The sequence below is a fragment of the Marmota monax genome, unplaced genomic scaffold (assembly GCF_021218885.2).
Source record: "Marmota monax isolate L192 unplaced genomic scaffold, Marmota_monax_Labrador192_F-V1.1 WCK01_AAM20220418_F8-fsc00004, whole genome shotgun sequence".
NCBI classification, from domain to species: Eukaryota; Metazoa; Chordata; class Mammalia; order Rodentia; family Sciuridae; genus Marmota; species Marmota monax.
Window position 1 is genome coordinate 19,396,235 of NW_026692881.1, and position 20,098 is coordinate 19,416,332.

The 20,098-nt window shown below is 53.2% G+C and overlaps 1 protein-coding gene across 5 annotated transcripts in view; it reads left to right on the top strand.

The window, feature by feature from the left end:
• Positions 1-19,137, top strand: part of Neurl1 (neuralized E3 ubiquitin protein ligase 1) — a 72,281-nt gene extending 53,144 nt beyond the window's left edge. For all 5 annotated transcript variants that reach the window (XM_046450359.2, XM_046450362.2, XM_046450360.2 and 2 more), the window contains exons 4-6: positions 12,400-13,089; positions 16,171-16,317; positions 16,908-19,137. In XM_046450359.2, coding sequence (XP_046306315.1) covers positions 12,400-13,089; positions 16,171-16,317; positions 16,908-17,146 — 1,076 coding nt within the window. In that variant the 3' untranslated portion in view covers positions 17,147-19,137. The remainder of the gene's footprint in view (positions 1-12,399; positions 13,090-16,170; positions 16,318-16,907) is intronic.
• Positions 19,138-20,098: the final 961 nt, after the last annotated feature.

Sequence of the window (20,098 nt, forward strand, 5' to 3'; positions counted from 1 at the left end):
CAATGCCATCAGGCAGGGGACTTCTCCTCCCCAACTTGACAGCAGCCCCAGGGCTGAGGGGCTCCAGGGCAGCTCTGGGGGCTGTTGTGTGACTGCAGAGAGCTCGCTTCCTCTCGGCCACAGCTTCGGCAGGTGGAACCCAGGTGAGACCCTTCCCCTCTGCAGCCCCTCAGGTGGTACCTCTGAGCAGTGTACAACCTTTGCCATCAGCAATAGCCTTGAGATCCCACCTGCAGAAGTCATCAGTGTTCATCGTAGTAGCCCTAGTTTATAGAGGTCTTACTGGATGCCAGACACTTCATGATTGCCTGTTCTCATCACAACCTGGGAAATATTGGGCCTATAGAGGCAGAGACTCAAGTTCAGGGAGGTTGAGTCATGAGGCCTGTGAGTGTGGAATCAATGCTCTGCCCTGAGTTTGTCCAGCTCCAAAGTGAGCTCTTAGTCCTGGGTCTGCAGCCTCCCCAGAGCCTGGGCTCCACACCATCCTAAGTGCTTTTCACAGGGAGGTTGGGTCAGAGATGGAGCAGGAAGCAGAAGGCACTGGGGGGCCAGGAATAGCCAAGACTTCCAGGTACCTCCAGGCTCCAAGTTATCCTTTTGCAGAGGGAGGACTGACATACTGTGGGGGTAGCGGGTGGCTAGGAGAAGGATCATCAGAGGTGGCCTGGAGCACTAAGGTACAGACTTCCTGCCACAGCACTCCTGTATGTGGTAGACTTTGGGTACAGATCAGCTCGTGGGCAAACTGTCTTTGTCACTGGGCAGAGCCTGCCGGAGCCCGACACAGCTTCCTCATTGGGAAATGGGTTGGTGGGAAGAGTCCCTGTGAGCGAGTGTCCAGCAGTCCTGGGTACCAAGTGTTTGCCCAGCCAGCGTTTGCTCCTGCTTCCATCTCCCATCAACACCCCTTCTCCTCGCAGGGAGAAATGCAGTGACGGTGGTTCAGGACCCCCGCCCCCTTTCTGAATTCAAAGCATAGAAACAGTGAAACTTTTCAAAAACACTTTTACTTGAGTAAGGAGAGTGAAAGTAAAAACAAAGTAAGTAACAAATAAATAAAAAGGGCTGGGGATATAACTCAGTGAGTAGTGTGTCCCTGGGTTCAAACAGCCAAAATTAAAACAACAACAAAGACATGAGTAATGGCCAGAAGCCTATTTGTGGAGTCCTGAACATCAGAAGGTTGTTTTTATTAACTCACAGTTTGGGAACTTTCTGTTTCTCAAGTCAATAAAAGTGTTTCTGCATTCACGCTGACACACTGAAAGCCTGAAACGGGCTGTTCCAGGTGTCAACTGAAGGCGGATGTCCTGACTGACCGAGGGCAGTCTGCTCCCCACTTCTGATGTGACCTGGGTGCACCTACGAGACCTCCTCTGGCAGGAGGGCTGAGAGATATGCCTGAGCTAGAGATAGACCAGGTTGGGTCCTGGTCTCACTTTGTGCCAGGGGTGGGACTCAGTTTCCTCAACTGTACAATGGGGTAATAGCAACTGACCCTGGGGTTCTTTTGAAGAGTGGACTGATGAGGAACAGCTGACACACAGTAGGTGTCAGATATTCTCACCCACCCTGGGGAAGGCAGTGCTTAACCCAGGGTTAATTGAGCATCTTCTTTGTGTTCTGGTGTCCTCAAGACAGCACACATCAAGACCGTGGGGTCCCAAAGCTTGATTCTTAAGCTCCGGCCTGGCCACTCCTGTCTGAGGCTCGGGCTCCTCTGTAAAGCGGTTGTGAATTCTGTGACTCAGCCCTGAGTTCTGCCACATTGTGGAAGATGGAGAATGTTTCTGCTCTTGAGAGTCACAGTCTTGTTGGCGGGGAAGGTGTAGGATGTAGTGGCAACGTTCTTGCTTTTCCCTGAGCAAAGAATGCTCTTCCTCACAGTCCCCACTCTGGCTTGAAGGCCCAGCCCAAGAGCTGCTCCTCTCTGAAGCCTTCCCCAGGAATGCTCTTCTCCATCCTGTGTCCTACCACACGGGGGCTGCGCTTTTTGCAGTACTGAGGCCTCTGCTGAACCAAGGTCCAACTACGTGTCTCTTCCCCCACAATAGAGAGGGCACTGAGGGAGGCACCCATGTCTTACCCAGCCAGGCTTCCCTCCAGAGTGGACCCTCAGCTGGGCCTGCAAGGATGCTGAGTAATGTTTGCAGGAAGGGGAGAGTGGGGAGATGGATGGATGGGAGAATGAGGGACTGGCTAGCTAAGGAACAGAGTGGGTGGATGGGGGCAGAGACAGAGCAGCCTGGTCCTCAGACAGCCCTGGGCTTGCTTGTCAGTTCGGGAGACAGACACTGCAGACACAACCAAGGCATGACCAAGGGGGTAGTAGATCGTTAAGCGCTATGGACCTAGATCCCTTCCATCTACAGTAATGCTTTCCATCCGGGCAGCTCCTTTAACCTCTCAGCAGCAGACCCAGGAGGGAGTCTTTTTTCTCCCCATTTGGTAGGCAGAAAACTGAGGCCCATGAGGACCTGGCTTGCCCATGTAGGGATGTGGAAGGGCCGGTCCTCCAGGAGGTTTTAACATAAAAGGAGGCAGGAAGTCAGAGGAGGCTGAGGCCAGAGGAGGCTGAGGTCTGTGAGGGATGGTGTAGTCCAGGAGGCTTCCCAGGAGAGAAGATTTGGACTGGGCCTGCCTGTTCCAGGAGGCTCTGGACAGGTGGGAATGAAGGGGAACATCCCAGGTGACATGTTCCGACCTCCAAGGGCTGAGGGGGGCCTGGGGAATAATCTGCAGGGCCCTGCCTTGGGGACACAGCCCAGGCAGAGGAACCTGGCCTGGCCCCACTCCCCTTCTTTGACTATCAGTGGTGGGTGGGGGTATCGCGGTTACCTCTGCGTCTCCTGGCAGGCAGGCTGCTCTGCACCCAGATAACCCCAGCTGATTCCCATCCTGGCCATAAATCACCATAATCCCTGGGCATTTTCAAACTCTGATTATGGCCCCTAAATTCAATTAGCAGATTAAAATATCTCTTCATTTGTTCCTCCTAAATTGATTGTTTGTGTGTATGTAAAAAAGGCAGAGAGCAGGGCCTGGAGCTGGAACGCAGTGGTAGAGCACTCGCCTGGCACGTGTGAGGCACTGGGTTCCATCCTCAGCGCCACATAAAAATAAGTAAATAAAGATATTGTGTCCATCTGCAGCTAAAAAAGATGGGGGGAAATAAAAGGAAGCGGACGGGGCGGAGGGGCAGCGAGCCGTCCAGGAGAGCTGAGGTGGCCGCAGCAGGCTCTCTTCCTTCCCTCCGTGTCCCCACTCAGACATGCCAGTGGCCCTGTGGAGACTCAGAGTCAATTTTCTTCCCTCTCTTGTCCCCTCCCTATTGCCGACCCTGTCACTACATCTGTGTCTTTCAGGGTCCCTCTCTCTCTCCTTCAACTCTGATTCCATGAGCTCTTCTTGCTTTTCCTGGGCTCCCTTCTTAGCAGCTGTCTCTTTTTTGAAGAAAGTTGTGCCCTATCTCGGTGGCTTTGAGGTCAGGCCAGCCTTTCCTGGGGTGATGATCCCCCCAACCAGTGTCTGATCTTTAGGGATGTCCTGCCCCTGCACCTGTCCCCTCCTGCCCTTTACACCTCACCTGGCCTGTGTCTTATCCTCGGTTCGGAGGTGTCCTGGGTGCCTGGCACATACTCCACATGGGTAGGTTTGCACACAGTAGGTTTGCAAGCTGGGTTGTGGATGGGTGGGATGTCCAGGAGCAGAGTGGAGGCAGAGGCTGGTGTCACACCCTTCCCTGCCTTGATGGTGCCCAGGCCCCTGCTGGTGCCCATGCCATGGCCCAGCAGGCCAGCTTCAGGTGTCCCAGGCCGCCAGCCATCATGCTGGGCTCAGCAGATGGTCCTCTTTTCTCCAGGCTCCCTGGTCCAGGCTGGTATCTCCAAGAATAACAGCTTCCTACCTCCAGGAAGAGGGACCTGCCAGCAACTAAACAAACACAAGTTTTATGGGGTGATTAATACTAGGGCAGATAAACTCCTATCCCAGCTTCCCGAGGGCTCCTTGCTCCTCTCCAAAATGTTAACTGTGGAAGAGCAGCTGTGGTCCTGGCAAAGGGCTGGTGAGCTCGGATCCACCCATGGGTGCTCTGAGCATCCCCCATGCCCACTACAGCTTGAGCACTATGCAGCAGTCGGGGGAGACAAGAACTGAAAACCTGGACCCTCCTTGAAGAGTTCTTACACTGGGGGACATACGGTGTAATTGCAGTGAGGTGGCCTAAATCCAGTTTTTCAATTCAATGTGACCTGAAGAGCAAAACTGTAGGGGTGCAGCTGGGGAGCAACCCAGAAGGACTTCCTGTAGGCGATGAGCTTCAAGTCAGGATCCCAAGGAGTGGAAAAGAATGGGTTGGCTGGGGAGGAACAGCTAAGGTGATTCCGGAGGGTGTGCGCAGGCACGGAGGTGGGAAGGAGCCGCAGGAGGGGAGCGGATGCTTGCGGGGAGGCTGAAGTAGAAAGGTAGGGGCAACTCGTGGGTAAGGGTGTGCATGGGGAGATTGGAATGTTCCCACAGCTTCTGCGCTGTCAAGTTATTCCATAGGAGGAACTGCGGTTGACAGTAGAGGAGGACGGGCCCAGATGTGGGGAAATTCTCCCCGCTGGACAGACGCCAGGACAGGCCTGGAATTCAGATCTCCCAGGATGATCTGGACATAAGGTCACGTGAGGGGAGCTGTTGGCACATCCAAATGGTGGAGCCCAGGAGGGTGTTAGGTGGGGGCTGCCAGGGCTTGTGGCATTCCGCTTCATTCCCAGGTCTTGGTGAGGGACCCCCACCTGCCACTGAGGAGGGCGATGTAGGGAGACTCTTGATGTATGGAGATTGCTACAGGGCTGCTTCTGGGGGGTAGGGAGCAAGCCAGCCTTGCTGTCCTGCAACAAGACCCCCCTGCCCCAACCCTGGAGATAAAACAAGGTCAGGCTCCACCCAGAGTGTGTCTCAGCTTGGTGGCACTGAGAGTGTGAGCAATGCCCTCTGCCATCTGGGACTTCTGCTTCTTAGGCTAAACCAATATTTACCCTCAGCCTTGGCTGCCAGGGGCCACTAGACAAATATTAGTTTAAGGTGCCTGTGCTATAAGTGGACAGCTAGGATGCTGATATGTCCATCACTGTTTCTTCTCCTTTGACAATTTTCCTTTTTTTTTCCTATTAATAATAATAATAATCTCAACTAGGCATGGTGGTGCATGCCTGTAATTCCAGCAATTTGGGAGGCTGAGGCAGGAGGATTGTAAGTTCAAAGCTAGCCTCAGCAACTCAGTGAGACCTTGTCTCAAAATAAAATTAAAAGGGCTGGGGACAAAAAGGGCTGGGGACATAGCAGAGTGGTAGTGTGGTAGAGGGCTTGCCTAGTATGTCCGAAGCCCTGGGTTCTATCCCAGCACTGGAAAAAAAAAAATACTGCTGTTTCTTGTGTTTCAGAGACTCTTCCAGACCCTTCTCTCCTGCTCATCCCAAATTCTGCTAATTGTATCAAGGCCCCATACCAAATCTTCCCCTCCTTCATGAAGCCTTCTCTGACCTCCCCTGTTCCAGATGATCCTTCCTCTTCTTGACCATCCAGAGCATGTGGAGGTCTAAGTGACCTAAGCAGTTTTGCACTGTGTATTCTCCTTCCCTCTCTTTATAAAGAAAGTTATTATTGCCAGGCATGGTGGTGCATACCTGTAATCCCAACGGGCTTGAGAGGCTGAGGCAGGAGGACTGTGAATTCAAAGCAAACCTCAGCAAAAGCCAGGCACTAAGCAATTCAATGAGACCCTGTCTCTAAATAAAATACAAAATAAGGCTGGGGATGTGGCTCAGTGGTTGAGTGACCCTGAGTTCAATCCCTGGTACATGACCCCCCCCCCTGCAAAAAAAAAAGTTATTATTGGACCCATTTTGTAGACAAGGAAACAGAGAGACCTGATAACTTGACTGAGATCACACAACCAATAGCTGGTGGAGATGAATTTGAATCCAATTGCCTGCTTTCCTCCAGATGTGAGTCCATCTGAGCTCCTTATTAAGTCCGTGGTCCTCCTGTGTCTTCCAGAACAAGGTGAGAACTCAAGGCAGGAAGGATCAGCTGCACATGTTGGAGACAGAGAGGCAATCAGGGCCCAGCAGGGCTGGCACAAGGAGGTGGGGTCCAAGAATGCCTTATTTGGTAAACAGGGTGCATCTGCCTGCCTTGTATTCCCTGAAGGTTCCCGAGGGCTTTATCTGGCCCCTGGTGTGGGTGCAGCGTGGCCCTTGTCCAGATGCACAGGCACAATGGAGCCATTTGTGACTATCTCGGCCTGCTTCTCACCTACTGAAATGGCAATTTCATATTTCTACCTAGTATCTCTGGCCCAAGATGTAGTTCTGATGACCTTGGAGAGATCTGGGGGGCTGTAGGACGTGCTCATAGGGAGGAGCCGGGCCTTGCACTATTGGGGACAAAGCCCTCGTTTCAGAAGCAGGAGAGAGACAGAATCAAGATTTGACGTGGCCGCTCACTGGCTGCGGGCAGTTCTCTGCTTCCCTGTGCCTCAGCCTTCTGTGGAGTATTTGGGCATAATTATACACGCCCCACTTAACTCACAGATGTCATAGATTCAGAAGTATTTACAAAGTGGGAAGCATTCTTGTCTTTGGTTTAAAAAGGAATATCTAATCTAACCTCCTCACCCCCCCTCCACCAAAGAGAGACAGACTCCTGAGCCAGTCCTCCAGCCAGGAGGAAAACTGTGTGGTCCAAATTGTCTCTTGGAATACGATCTCTGGTTCTCCAGCTGGGTTCCTTGGAACACTGGGTTGCACAGAGGCGTCTCTGGGGCACCTGAGAAGTGCAGAGGGAGGGTGAGGCAGGGCTCTGCACCCACCTCCTAGACTTCAATTGGAGCCTTTGGTTCCTTTGGACAAAAAGATTCCCTTCTTGAAAAAAAAAGAAAGAAGAAAATTTGAGAACCACTAGACCGAATGATTCTGAGAATCTATAAGATGCTCTGGCATGAAGATTCTATGAATCTAAGAGTCTGTGACTATGAGCGGTTCCGGAACATTCCACCCTTCCCTCGATGAACCTCGGGAAGCTTGTTTGTTTCTCCTTGCTTTCCCGTGGTTGAGTTTAAAGGGAGAGGGTGGAGGCGGGTGTGGGTCTCAGGGTACTGCCCGGAGGAGTGGAGAAACCCCTCGTCCGTCCAAGCCACACACCCGCCCTCCTGGGCTCCTTCCCCTACCCGGGCCAGAAGCAGACCGGCAGGAGGATGTTTATGGAGACAGTAAATGGCCTGGCAGCGCCTTCCAAACAGGGGCTGGCAGATATTGGCCAGGCGGCCAAGCGGCTGTAGGCTGACCCGTGGTTAAAGATTATCCAGCGCTCCGGATGTGAGAATCCAAACAAACAAGACTCAGGCCTGATGGTGGGCCCTTCTTCAAAGGCGGCCCCTGTGCCAGTGCCAAGGCCCTGCCCTGGTTACCCTGCACTGCTGGCCCAGTGCGAGAGAGCTGGGCGATTCTCTGGGCCAGAGCTGGTCCCAAGGCCCTCCTCACCTGGCCTCTCTGATTGTTCTCCATTTGCCAACAGTCTTCCGTCCTGCAAGTCTCTCATTCTAGATGAATCCAAACCCTGTCCTCCAGCCCAGGTCGAATCCTGCTTCTTCCAAACTCTTTCCCTGACTTCCTCTGAAACAGGGGACAAGGACTTAGGCCTCAGTTGGAGATCTTTATTCCAAAGGGGGTATTTATTCCAAGAAGGGGAAGATCAGAGGGAGCCCCATGGGTGGACTAGGACCCCTGGATCCATACAAGGAGAGATTTTCTAACAGTCATTCAGAGATAGGGCATAGGGAGCCTTGAGAGGTGATGAGCTTCCTGTTCCCAGGGGCATCATAGCAAAGGTCAAGTTAGAACTTGACAGGGATAAACAGATTTCTTAATGCCTTAGCTCCTCAGTTCCCCTAAGGTCCTTCTAATGGGAGATGCTAAGTAACTGAATTGTATTAAAAATAACTTCATGCCTCAAAGCCTTGACCCTCCACTGGTTGATAGCCCCCTAGGATCCAGGTCCTGGCTTATTCCTCTCCTGTGCCCCCTGTGCAGGGCTGGGCACCCAGGAAGTCAGCAAGTGGGGCGCCTGGCCCTGGCCTCCCCAGCCTGGCCAGGCCTGGTTAGTTCTGCTCTGGCTTCACGAGGCACCAGGTAGGCAGGAGCAGGTGGCTGGCTGACGAGTTTCTTCCTGGAAGAGGGGACATGCTGCTGGGCAGCTGAGCAGCTCTCTCATAGCCTTGTCTGTTCCTGACTCCATCACAAACAGCCAAGGTAAACGTAGGGCCACCCTATTGCTTCCGGTTCCAGGTTGCCCCTGGTTTATCTCAGCTGTATCCCAGCGGGCAGTCCAGAGGTCAGGCCGGGCCCAGGGGGGTCTTCTAGGGGCTTGGGGCCAGACCCGGCCCTGATGCTCATCTCGATGTCATCTCATTCAGCTGGACCTTTGCTGTCCCTCTTCAGGAGGGCACTCTTCCAGCTCAAGTTTCATCTATTTCAGGGACTCACACAGCTGGGCCTGCTGGTGGGATGGTTATTTTGGAGTTTGCTGGCTGCCTGCAGCTGCTCCTGGCCCACGGGGTGGAGGGGAAGGGGAGAAGACATATTTGGCTGGGCACTGACCCTGGGGACTGGTGTCGTGTTTAGCAGTTTCCCAACAGCTCCCAGGACTTGGCTTCCAGCTTCAGCAGTATTTCAAGCAAGGCCAGATGGGTCACTTTCCTATCTCCTCTATCCCCTGATGCTTCTCCTTCCTTCCTTCCTTCCTTCTCTTTTTTGCCCTCTGGTCTCCACATGTGCGCTTCCTCTGGGCCTTTAGTCAGTGATTTCATTCAAATGAATATTTTCCCAGTGCCCATCAGGATAGATGTAAAATCCTACATTAGGGTTCAAAAAGTTGATGGTCTGAGTACAGGTGGTTGTGACCTTGGCTAACAAACCCACCGGAATATCTGAAGTTGTCAGGGACCTCGTGGGTGTCAGGGGCTCCACTGGATCCTGATCCTGCAAATGTCACAAGGGAGGCAGCTGCACTCCTGCTCTCCAGTGAGCCCTGGGGGCTGCGGGGAAGTTGCTCACTCCCAGCTACCAGCCAAGTGCTAGATGGGGCATTTAAACCCAGGCCTGGAACACCCCCCGTGCACTGGCTTCTGAACCACTTGGCACGTAAACAAGAGTAACAATGGCTTGTACTGACCTAATGACTCTTACGTGCCAGGTTTTCTACTAGGTGCCCAAGGACCTTATTCCATTTCATCTTCACATCGTCCTTTCTAAGGGCGGGATGAGAGTAACAGACTTTGTGTGAATCAGTAGACTCAGATATGACTGCTCAAGAAAAGGGGCCCCATGAAGTTAAGCTGCTTTTCCAAGGTCATGTGGCAATGTCATAAGGCAGTGGCAGTCAGGATTTGAACCCAGGGTGATGATTTCAAACTCACTGCACTTTACTGTGTCCCTATTCCGCCTACCAGCATATGGATTTTGGTTACTGAGAAGGCCCAAAGTACTCTAAGGTTGCATTATTAGATGTATCATCGGAGGTGATGGCCAGACTGTCCCTCGAAATGGTCCATGTGCATATGGAATATTGAGTCTGTTCATTGTCTAATGAAAAGAGGTGGAAGGTGTGTGGGAAGTCTGTGTATTCCCTGAGGAGAGGTGTCTGACAGGCCTGGAGGTACTGGATTAGATACCAAGAGGTAGATTTTGTTTAAGAGAAGGAAACCCGTTCTTAAAGGCAGATTAGCTCAGGTGGGAACAGGTTGCCTGTGTGGGTGAGGAAATCTGGTGGCAGGTGATTTCAAGTAGAGGACTCCTGAGGGGACAGAGAGACCAGGATAGCTCACGCCCAGCCCTGTCAGAATACAAGGCCTGTCTTGTTTATTTAACCCCTTCTGCAGAGGCAATGTCCCCAAATTTGGCTGGTGTCACAAGAAGCCACACTAGGGTCTTCCCAGCTTGCTCTTGGGGGATAGGCTGGGTAGTGCAGGGGTCCACATGCATTTGGGCCCAGGGGGCAGCTTAGTTCCTGAAGGCTCTGGCTGGGCATCTCGAAAGACTAGATTCCCCTTCTCCCTCCCTTCCCCTTCTCCATTTCTCTGGAGTCCCCCAGGGCCAGTTCCTGGAACCCCTGGGAGGCCAGGGAGCAGGGACAGTTCCCAGGAACAGGTCAGCCACAAGCCTTCCCTGCTTCCTGCCTCTGTCCCCCAGGCCTCCCCTCCTGTGCAGGCCCTCCACACTCCACGCAGCCCCCAGCCTCTGTGCCATTGCTGTCACAGAGTCAATTCCCCGGAATAATCGCGTTTTCCAGTTGGCTCCCTCCTTCTCGCCAACACGATGCTGGGAAACCCTAACCAGCCAGGCCCCAGGAGGCCTCTGCAGAGTGGCAGGAGACCTGGGGGTGGGAGCAGCACCCCAACCTCACAGGCCCCAGATAACATGGTTCCTGGAAGGGCCGCGGAGGCAAGAGAACAAAACCACGGAGGCTTTGGAGACTGGCTCTGTGCTCAGCTGGAGCTGAACTCTGGTCTCTGCTGTCCCTACCACATCAGTCCCCCAAGCTTCCCCGTTATGGCAGAGCACACAGCTGCCCTCGTCCAGTTCTTGAAGAGAAAACACAGAGAGGCATTGAATATCCATGGTGTGGCTTCCAGTGGCACCAACCAAATTTAGGGACATCAACTCCATTGAAAGAGTTCAGTCAGGAGGCCTAGGAAGTGACGAGTGTGGTGTGGGGTGGGAGTTGGGCAGAGCTGGCTTTAATCTTGGATCAACCGCTTGGTGGCTGTCATACAACATCCCTGAGCTTTATCTGTAAAGTGGGACCCCCTCCATGGGCTGCTTTAAAGTGAAATGGATTCATGGCACATGGCGATTACTTTCCTTATAAGTTTATGATTCCATAAAGCAGGCTATTAAAAGCCATTAAAAGAATATGGCATTGGATCTGGGCACTGGTGGTGCATGCCTGTGATCCCAGCAACTTGTGAGGCTGAGGCAGGAGGATCATGGGTTTGAGTTAAGCCTGGGCAATTGAGCAAGATTCTGTCTCAAAATAAAAAGGGATGAGCATGTAGCCCAGTGGTAAAATACCCCTGGGCTTAGTCCCCAGGATTGGGGGGAAAAGAAAAAGAAAAGACTATAGTGTTGGAAACAGTTACAGTTGTGAAAAAGAAAATCCATAGTGCAGGGTTCTTAGCCTTTGGATATTCACAGGTGTCCTGAAGTTATCCATAGAATTTAGTGAAAATGTGTGTATTTTTCTGGGGAGATAGGTCAAAGTTATGGTCATATTTTCAAAGTGATTTGCTAACCAGAAAAGATTGAAAACTGCTAGTGTTTATGTAGCATAACTCAATTTTTGCATTAGGACAGTAACCAAAAAAAATTTTTAAAAAATGTTTATACTAGGGATTGAACTCAGGGGCACTCAACCTCTGAGCCATATCCCCAGCCCTATTTTGTATTTTATTTAGAGACAGGGTCTCACTGAATTGTTTACTGCCTGGCTTTTACTGAGGTTGGATTTGAACTCTCGATCCTCCTGCCTCAGCCTCCCAAGCTGAAGGAATTACAGGCATGACTGTGCCCCGCTCCCCAATATATTTTTTAAAAGGCTGGGAGATCATGATCCAGATGTTTAAAGTGCTCTTCTCTGGGTGGAGGGCCAGCAGATGGTTATTTTTCTTTCTGCTGAACTGTATTTCTGTAAAATAATTTGTATGACTTGTCTGATTAAAGAGAAAGGGTTTGACTCTCAGTTAAATCATTCTCAAAAGGCTTTCTTGGATGAACGGACTTAACTTTTTCTTCGGCCTTGGTGTCCTTATGTGGCAATGGTAATCTCAAAAGACAAGTGTTATGACCAGATGAGACAATTTCCGCAAAGGAGTCGGGGGAGGGGGTCCCTCTGGCCCCCCAGTGGGTTAGAATGTCATCAGTGCATTCAGTAAGACAAATATTTATGTTTGCCTACTAAGGGCTGCGCTCAGCTCTAGATGCTGGGATACAGAAGGGATACATTTACGAAAAGGGTCCTACCCGCTGACTGTAGGCAATAAGGAAAATACATACATTGCCAAGAGCGCAACCGGCAATTTTAAGCATTTAGAAGCAACCACACGGTCCTGACGTTGGTGTCTTCCCTTCCAGCCTCCTTCTTTGGCTAGACAGATTCCTGTGCAACCTTGCTCCCTGATTTTGCTCACTAATTTATGTCATAAGCATTTTCCATCCCATTAAGCATTCAGTAAGTGTTTCAGTGGTGCAGACTTGAAACACAGCAAGAATCAGGCCGCGGGGGCCCTCCCCCGCGGGCCGCCCGGGTCTGGGGTGACTGTCGCCCGGTCTCCCGCTCTCTCCGCTGCAGACAGCGAGCTGGTGCTGCCTGATTGCCTGCGGCCGCGCTCCTTCACCGCCCTGCGGCGGCCGTCACTGCGGCGCGAGACCGACGAGGCGCGCCTCTCGGTGAGCCTGTGTGACCTCAACGTGCCGGGCGGCGACGGCGACGACGGCACGCCGGCCGCTGGTTGCCCGATCCCGCAGAACTCGCTCAACTCGCAGCACAGCCGCGCGCTCCCCGCGCAGCTCGACTGCGACCTGCGCTTCCACCCGCTGCGCGCCGGCGCTCACGTCCGCATTCTGGACGAGCAGACGGTGGCGCGCCTGGAGCACGGGCGCGACGAGCGCGCGCTTGTCTTCACCAGCCGGCCGGTGCGCGTGGCCGAGACCATCTTCATCAAGGTCACGCGCTCGGGCGGCGCGCGGCCCGGCGCGCTCTCCGTTGGTGTCACCACGTGCGACCCTAACACACTGCGGCCAGCCGACTTGCCCTTCAGCCCCGAGGCCCTGGTGGACCGCAAGGAGTTCTGGGCCGTATGCCGCGTGCCAGGGCCACTGCACAGCGGCGACATCCTGGGGCTGGTGGTGAATGCCGACGGAGAGCTGCACCTCAGCCACAATGGTGTGGCCGCTGGCATGCAGCTGTGCGTGGACGCCTCGCAGCCTCTCTGGATTCTCTTTGGCCTGCATGGGGCCATCACGCAGGTCCGCATCCTCGGTGAGTGCTGGGGCGCGGGTCCTCCTTGGTGTGGGGGCGATATGGCCCGGGGTAGGAGTGTCCCTGGTTCACTGTGGTCCTACTAGGGAATCCCAGATACCCAAGGTTCCTCTGAGTTCGTCAGGTCAACCCGCATTTCTTCAGACACATAAACAGCCCAGACGTGCAGGCCCCAGGGGCTGCTTAAAAATGGGGAAAAATGGTTCTCACCGTCAAATACCTTTTTGAAGCTCCTTTCCCCCACACTAGGAATAAAGATCCCTGCCTTTAAGGATGGTCATGGGTCTAAATGAAAGTTTGGTATGTCAGTAGCCAGGTGTCTCAGCAGGGTGGTGCCTGGGTTGAGGGGTTAGAGGAACACCTGAGCAGGTGGCCTTGGGGAAAGTGGTGTTGCAGAGTTTTAGGTTTGCCTTTTCTGGGGGGAGGGACACAGTTTGAATGGACTGCAGAATGTGAACTTGTGTAAGCCATGTTTCCCAGATAGTTCTATAAGGTGTTAATAGGTACTCTTTGAAAAGGGGTCCTTGTGGTTAAAAGGTTTGGGAAACATGGAGTTAAAAAGGGGAGTGGGATGAGTGTTTCTTGCAGGACTTCTCAGAGCCTTTAATACATGGCGAGAATCTTAAGTTGATGATGGTTATAGTGTACAGTTTTTCCAAACTAATTTGATCAGAAATTTTTTCCTTTTTCTCCACAAAGCATCTCCTTGGACCTCTGTTACCCCAGAGGGAGCAGTTCTGGTCTGCTAACCAGCTTTCCATTACACTGCACTGGTTTCATTAGCCTCACCTGGAGAGCCTAATAAAGGGAAGATTCTTAGATCCCTCCTCCAGAGATTGCTATTCTGTAGATCTTGGATGGTTCCTGGCATCTGCTTTCTTTCTTTTTCTTTCTTTTTTTTTGTTCAGTGCTGGGGATGGAACTCCAGCCTGGCACATGCTAGGCAAGCACTTTACCACTGAGCTACATCCCCAGCCCTGATCTCCATCCCTGCCTCCCCTCCACAAAGCAAGTAGGCTTTGCCAAGTTTGGAGCCCTCTGGGCCTCACAGCCCCAGCAGGCTTGATAGTTTGAATTGTGTGTGTAAATGTGTGAGTCGGAGCTGCTCTGAGCTTGGCATACAGGGTCGAGGCCGTGTGAGTAACTAAATGCGTGCATGGTTGTGTGTGTGTGTGCTGCTGTTGGTGATTGCAAGAGTGGAGAGCCTGTGAAATCAGATAAAGTCAGTGGGCCTCCCACCTCTGGAAAGAGCAAATAAAGATGAAATGAAAAAATAAATAAATAATGAATGAAAAGAAACGAGGCTAGGGTGCTAAGAAGTTAGAGCTGAGGGAAGATAAATCAGGAAGGAATGAAGGATTAGATGAAAAGAAACCAAACAGAAGGAAGATGAATCAGGCTTGGGTGGGAATTCAGGATGGAATAAAAAGAAACGGATAGGGGAGAAAAAACCTTCAAGCTGAGGTGAAGAGATGCTGAGCTGCACTCACCAGGAGACACTGCTTCTCAGAGAAATAAAATTACATGAGGGCAAGGTACTCTCTTGCGTCAGCACCATCTAATAATAGATAAGTAGCTTTCCAGTAAGGCTGTGCTGCCCAAAGAGGCTTACGAGACTGGAGCAAAGGGGAATTAAAAACAAAAAAATAAAATAAGGACTTTCCTGTGCCAATGATAAGCGAGCCGAGGTGGATGTAGAAGAGTAACCATCCAGAATTCACCGTCTGTTAAACAGAGTGCTCCAAGCTGTTTGGAGAATTGGACATCTCATCCAGCAAATTGGTGGTGTGAGACACTCACTTGACTCCAAAGGAAAACCAAATCCGTGGCCATGTAGGAAGGGTCACTGTTGATCTTACAGAGGAAAGTTTGGCTTTGTGGAAGGCCTCCGTAAACTTAAGAATGGAAGGCTTTTTCCTTCACTCATGAGCACCGCCAGACCTGCAGCCAATTTCATACTTATCGTTAGAACATTAGAAATATTCTCATTAAACATAGGAATATAGCCAGGCGTGGTGGTGCCCGTCTGTAATCCCAGTGGCTTGGGAGGCTGAGGGAAGAGGATCACAAGTTCAAAGCCAGCCTCAGCAACTTAGCAAAGCCCTAAGCAACCCAGAACCTGTGGTTAAGCACCCCCTGCGTTCAATCCCTGGTATAAAAAATAATAATAGGAATATAAGTAGAGATGCCTTAGAAACATTGTTCCAGAAATGCTAGCCAGTGTGATAAGACAAGGAAAGTAAATAGGTGTGCGTTTCTGATGGGACATGACAATGAACTTAAAAAGATATCAACACAGTAAGAGAAGCGCTCTGGACATTTATTGAATTTGCTTAGGAATAATAACACTATTGAGTTAGAGCTAATAATAAAAAGCCCCCTTGAGCACCTGACTGTGCGCAGGGATTCTGTTAGGGTCTTGGGAGAGCCACAGGTGGATGATGGTTCTGGTTCTAAGAAAGCTTGTGGTTCAACTGGAGAAATAGAGCTGGATTCCTGGCAAAGAATGGATAATATCCCTGGCCTGTGGTGGTTTGGTCTGTATCTGTAGTGGGTGTGGGGTTGGTCATGGCTGGATGGACCAGTGTGGTTTGGGGGAGTTGAGGCTGTCCAGAGAAAAGGGGATTGAGGGCAGCTCCACTAGGCTGCTTGGGCAGTTAGCTCTTTAAGGACAAGGGCTCTGTCTGCAGCTTGTGTGGACAATGCCTGGTCCCTGTAGGCCCTTGGAAAGGATTAGTTGAAGGAAGGAGGGAGGGAAGGAGGGGAAGAAGGGGATAGGAGAGAGGACAAGGGGAGATAAGGGGGGAGAATGCAAGACTAGGATACATGGGAGGAGGTGAGGTGTTGGGTGCATCAGTGCCCAAGAGGTGACATCTGGGGATGGTGGGAAGAGGACAGGGCTCTAAACAGGAGGTGCGGCAAGGGGCACGGAAAGTGGGACTTCATTGTCTGGACTGGAGACCTTGGGCTGAGGTGGGACTCCACGGAGACCTGGGAGCCCATGCTGGGGCAGGCCCCAGCCTTCTTGCTTCAGGTCAGGTGGTGAGTGCAGCCCCCCTCTCCCTGCCACCCTCACTGCAGGCTCCACCATCCTGGCCGACAGAGGCATCCCATCGCTCCCCTGCTCCCCGGCCTCCACACCAACCTCACCCAGTGCCCTGGGCAGCCGCCTGTCTGATCCCCTGCTCAGTGCGTGCAGCTCTGGCCCTCAGGGCAGCTCTGCGGGTGGTAAGTAGAGTCCCGTGTGCTGTGTCAGACTGTCACCCCTGACGGCTTCTGCTGAGGCAGGGGTGCAGCTGCTGTCAGGCTGAGAGTGAAGAGCAGCTGGACTTGTTGGGTGGTGACTTCTGGGGTGTCTCTTTCCTGTCCCCAGTGGGCAGTTTTTTCCAAAAAAAATTTTTTTTAAAGCACTCAGGGAATGCCAAAGGGTAGCTCAGGAGGGATCTGCCTTAGACTTGGGGCCCCTTCCCTTCACCATGCCTCCTTCTTTCCCTCCCTGCTCTCATGGCTTCCCTGGCCCCTGATCTGGGGGCTGAGTGGTTCAGAAGTGGGGCTGCCTGCGTTCAGTGTCATCCCTTGTGCAGGAAGTTGTGTTGTTGGGGTGAACAGGCAGGTCTCCTTAAATGGATTGGGGTGCAAGAGGCCAGGGGCCCCCTTCCTGTGAACCCTGTGCCAGGCATACTGGGTAGAGGCCGTGTGAGTAACTGAATGCATGCATGGTTGTGTGTGTGCTGCTGTTGGGGACTTCAAGAGTGGAGAGCCTGTGAAATCAGGGGACCCAGCCACATCTGCTCCTGACCGGTGCCCTTTGTGTCCAGGGACAGCCCCCAACTCACCGGTGAGCCTGCCTGAGTCTCCAGTGACCCCGGGCGTGGGCCAGTGGAGTGATGAGTGCACGATTTGCTATGAGCACGCGGTGGACACGGTCATCTACACGTGCGGTCACATGTGCCTCTGCTATGCCTGCGGCCTGCGCCTCAAGAAGGCCCTGCACGCCTGCTGCCCCATCTGCCGCCGCCCCATCAAGGACATCATCAAGACCTACCGCAGCGCCTAGCCCTGAGGGCCCCTCTGTAGACATCAGCCGGCTGCTGCTGAGGGCCAAGCCCAGGGCCGCTTCTCTTCCTCATCCTCCTCCATTAGACACAGGAACCCGAGGCTCCTGAAGGCTTGGGCACAGAGCAGGTCCGAGGCAGGAAGGCGGGGGCAGAAGCACATCACTGGGCAGAGAGGGGAGAAGGCCACACTCCCCAGTCTTTCCCTTCTTTGCATCAGTTCTTCCCTGCATGACAAGGGGCTAAACTGAGGTCAGCCTGTCCTATACCTTCCCAATCTGGGGCAGATTCTAGGAGGTCCCTGTAGCCCATGTGGCACCTTGGTGAGAATTAAAAAGTGTGGATCTTCTAATGGACAGATGCTGCCCTAAGCCAGGGCATGTGGCTTGGTCAGTGGAGTAGGGACTGGATTTTAGCCTCCATTTTCTCCTTTAGCCAGTGACTCTTGAGCAGTGCACAACCTGCTCAACAGCAGCCCACAATGGGCGGCTCCTGGGTTGCTCACTCTGATCTGGACCCACCTTCTCTTTCCCCTCTTCTCTGCCTATTGGGACTGGCAGCAGGGGACAAGAAGGCCAGTTAACTCTTCTTACCCCAGGCTGTGGAGGGCTCTAGGTTCTGGATCCCTGGCCCTGCTGGGCTGAAAGGACTCCTTCCTAGCCATGGTTCTGTCCCAATCATCTCGCCCTTGCCCTTGTGCAGGAGTGTCCTTTGGTATGGGGTGGGGACAGGTATGTCTTTGGTGAAGGTCTCTAAGCACAGGTCTTCAGCTACCCCCACCCCCACCTGTCCTCCCGCATCTCAGTGCTGGCCTGGGCCCAGGACGACCTCAGAGGCTGTACTGTGCCAAGGAAGGGCCGTGGCTCCTGGTGAAGGGGGGAATCCCTAACTATGACCAGCCTTTTCCCTTATTTTAATTTATTTATTTATTTGGTTGGTGGGTTTTATTGGTTTGTGGGTGAGTTCCCATCTCCTGGGCCCCTAGAAATGCCATCCTGTATATGGGTGCTGGCGAGGGGACAGTAGTGGTTATCATCACTCAGATCTTCCCCAGGCCCCATCTGGGAAGCTCACGGCCAGTCTAAGTTGGAACTCCATCTGAAAGGGCCAACTTGGGCCACTTCCTGGCAAAGGGTGTCCATTTTGTAGAGAGGCACACGGAATGTCCACAGTGCCCTGGGGCTGGTAGGTCACCCAGCACCATGAAGTGCCCTTCCTTCCCGAGCAGAAGCTGGGTTATCTTGGTGGGCTCTGGAATTGCAAATGGCCCAGGAGTCTCCTTTCCATAAGGACATCAAATGCTCCAAGAGGGCGCAGGCAGGGAGCCCAGCATGGGCCAGCGAAGGACCCGGGGACCCTTGTCGTAGGAGGGCAGGGAACCTGCTCTGGGAAAGGCTCTCCACCCTGGAGCAAGGTCCTGGCTCCCGCCCTACCTGTTCTGAGGTTGTGGTCACCTCAGCCCTGCCCACCTGTTCTGGGCTGGGCCAGTGCCGTCTTGGCCTAGCCCCCTGCTTCCCAGCCTCCTGTCATCAGGTGACTCTAGTGTACCCTCAGAGACAGCCTCTCCCTTGACCGGCAGAGCCTGGGGTTCTAGCCCTGGCCAGGCGGCTGCCCTGAGCCTCAGCTTCCTGTGTGAGGTGGCTGTTTGGGGGGGCAGACTTTCTGTATGGCTCTTGGGAGTTCTCTGTGGGGTATTGCCAAGAGGTGGTGTGATGGAAGCATGGGACAGGACTCTTGGCCAGACAGGCACCTGCGCTGGACTTACAGGCACCTTGGGGAAGTCCCTGGACCACTCTGGGTCTTGCCTTCCCAGCCCCTGCCTCTCAGACCTGCGGCAGGAGTGGGCTGGGGCCAGCAGGTGGCCCCATCAGTCAGACAGGCACAGGTCCCAGAGGTGAAAGGTCCAAGTGCATGCAGGGGTAGCCGCTGCCTCACACCTTTGTGAACTCCCCCATGGGGTCGCTGTGATTGTGAATAAAGGTGATTTCTACCAGCCCGAGGGCTCTGCTGTGCTGTGGAGGCTGAGAGGGAGGGCCTGTGTGTATGTGGGCATACACATGTGTGGGTGGGTCTGCCCCCCCAAAGTCTGTTACCCAAAGGCCTGGGAGAAAACAGTGGGCCTCTGAGGCCCCAAGGTGGCTGAGACAATCATCAGGCAAGGCTCCCAGGAGTTGTGGGCCAGAACAGTACCTGTGGCTTGTTCAGCAGGGGCCATGGTACCTGGTGAGCCCTGTAAGTTGGAAAGGAGAAGCCCTGGTTCTCCTGGTGGCCTCAGAAGCCTGGGTCTGTGGGGAGCAGGGTGTGGTCCTCCTGGGAGCTCAGGAGGATGCTAGGCTTCTCAAGGCTGAGCAGGCCCAACCTGGATAGGAGCCTGTGGGGTGGTGGCACCACCTAGGGGAAAGTGAGGGAATGACAGGTGCTCCATCCAGGTGAGCAGGGCTGGCTGTGTCCTCCCTAAGCTCAGGCCTCTCCAGCGGCTGAAGCTCAACTATTTTCTTATTGGTGGATGCAGAGGCCTATGCCACATTGATGGTACAGCTGGGGAGAAAAGGAAAGTCACTGGACAGGGACCCCTGGAGGAACTTTCTAGATATGCTAAGCACATCTGAGTAGCTGGAAGAGCTAGGGGTGGTAGGAAGACAGCCAAACTGACCCCAAGATGTGGGCACACCACTTTGGAATTGCGCTTATTTGGCAGGGCCAGGCCTCAGAGGCACATGGGATATCTGCCTACCCACCCTGTATCCTGGCCTCCCAGGCTCAGCCTGGTCTTGAACCCAGGACCATGCTGCTCTGCTTACTGCAGTTCAGTACAAATAGGTGGGTTCAGGGGTTCAAGCTGAGGACCCAAGCTTGGCCACCCCCGAGGCATGGATGGGGCTGGGGAAGTTTGTCTGATTCTCATAGTAGGGACATACATCCCCCTCCTGAGTCCTCTCAGAGGCCTGGGATTC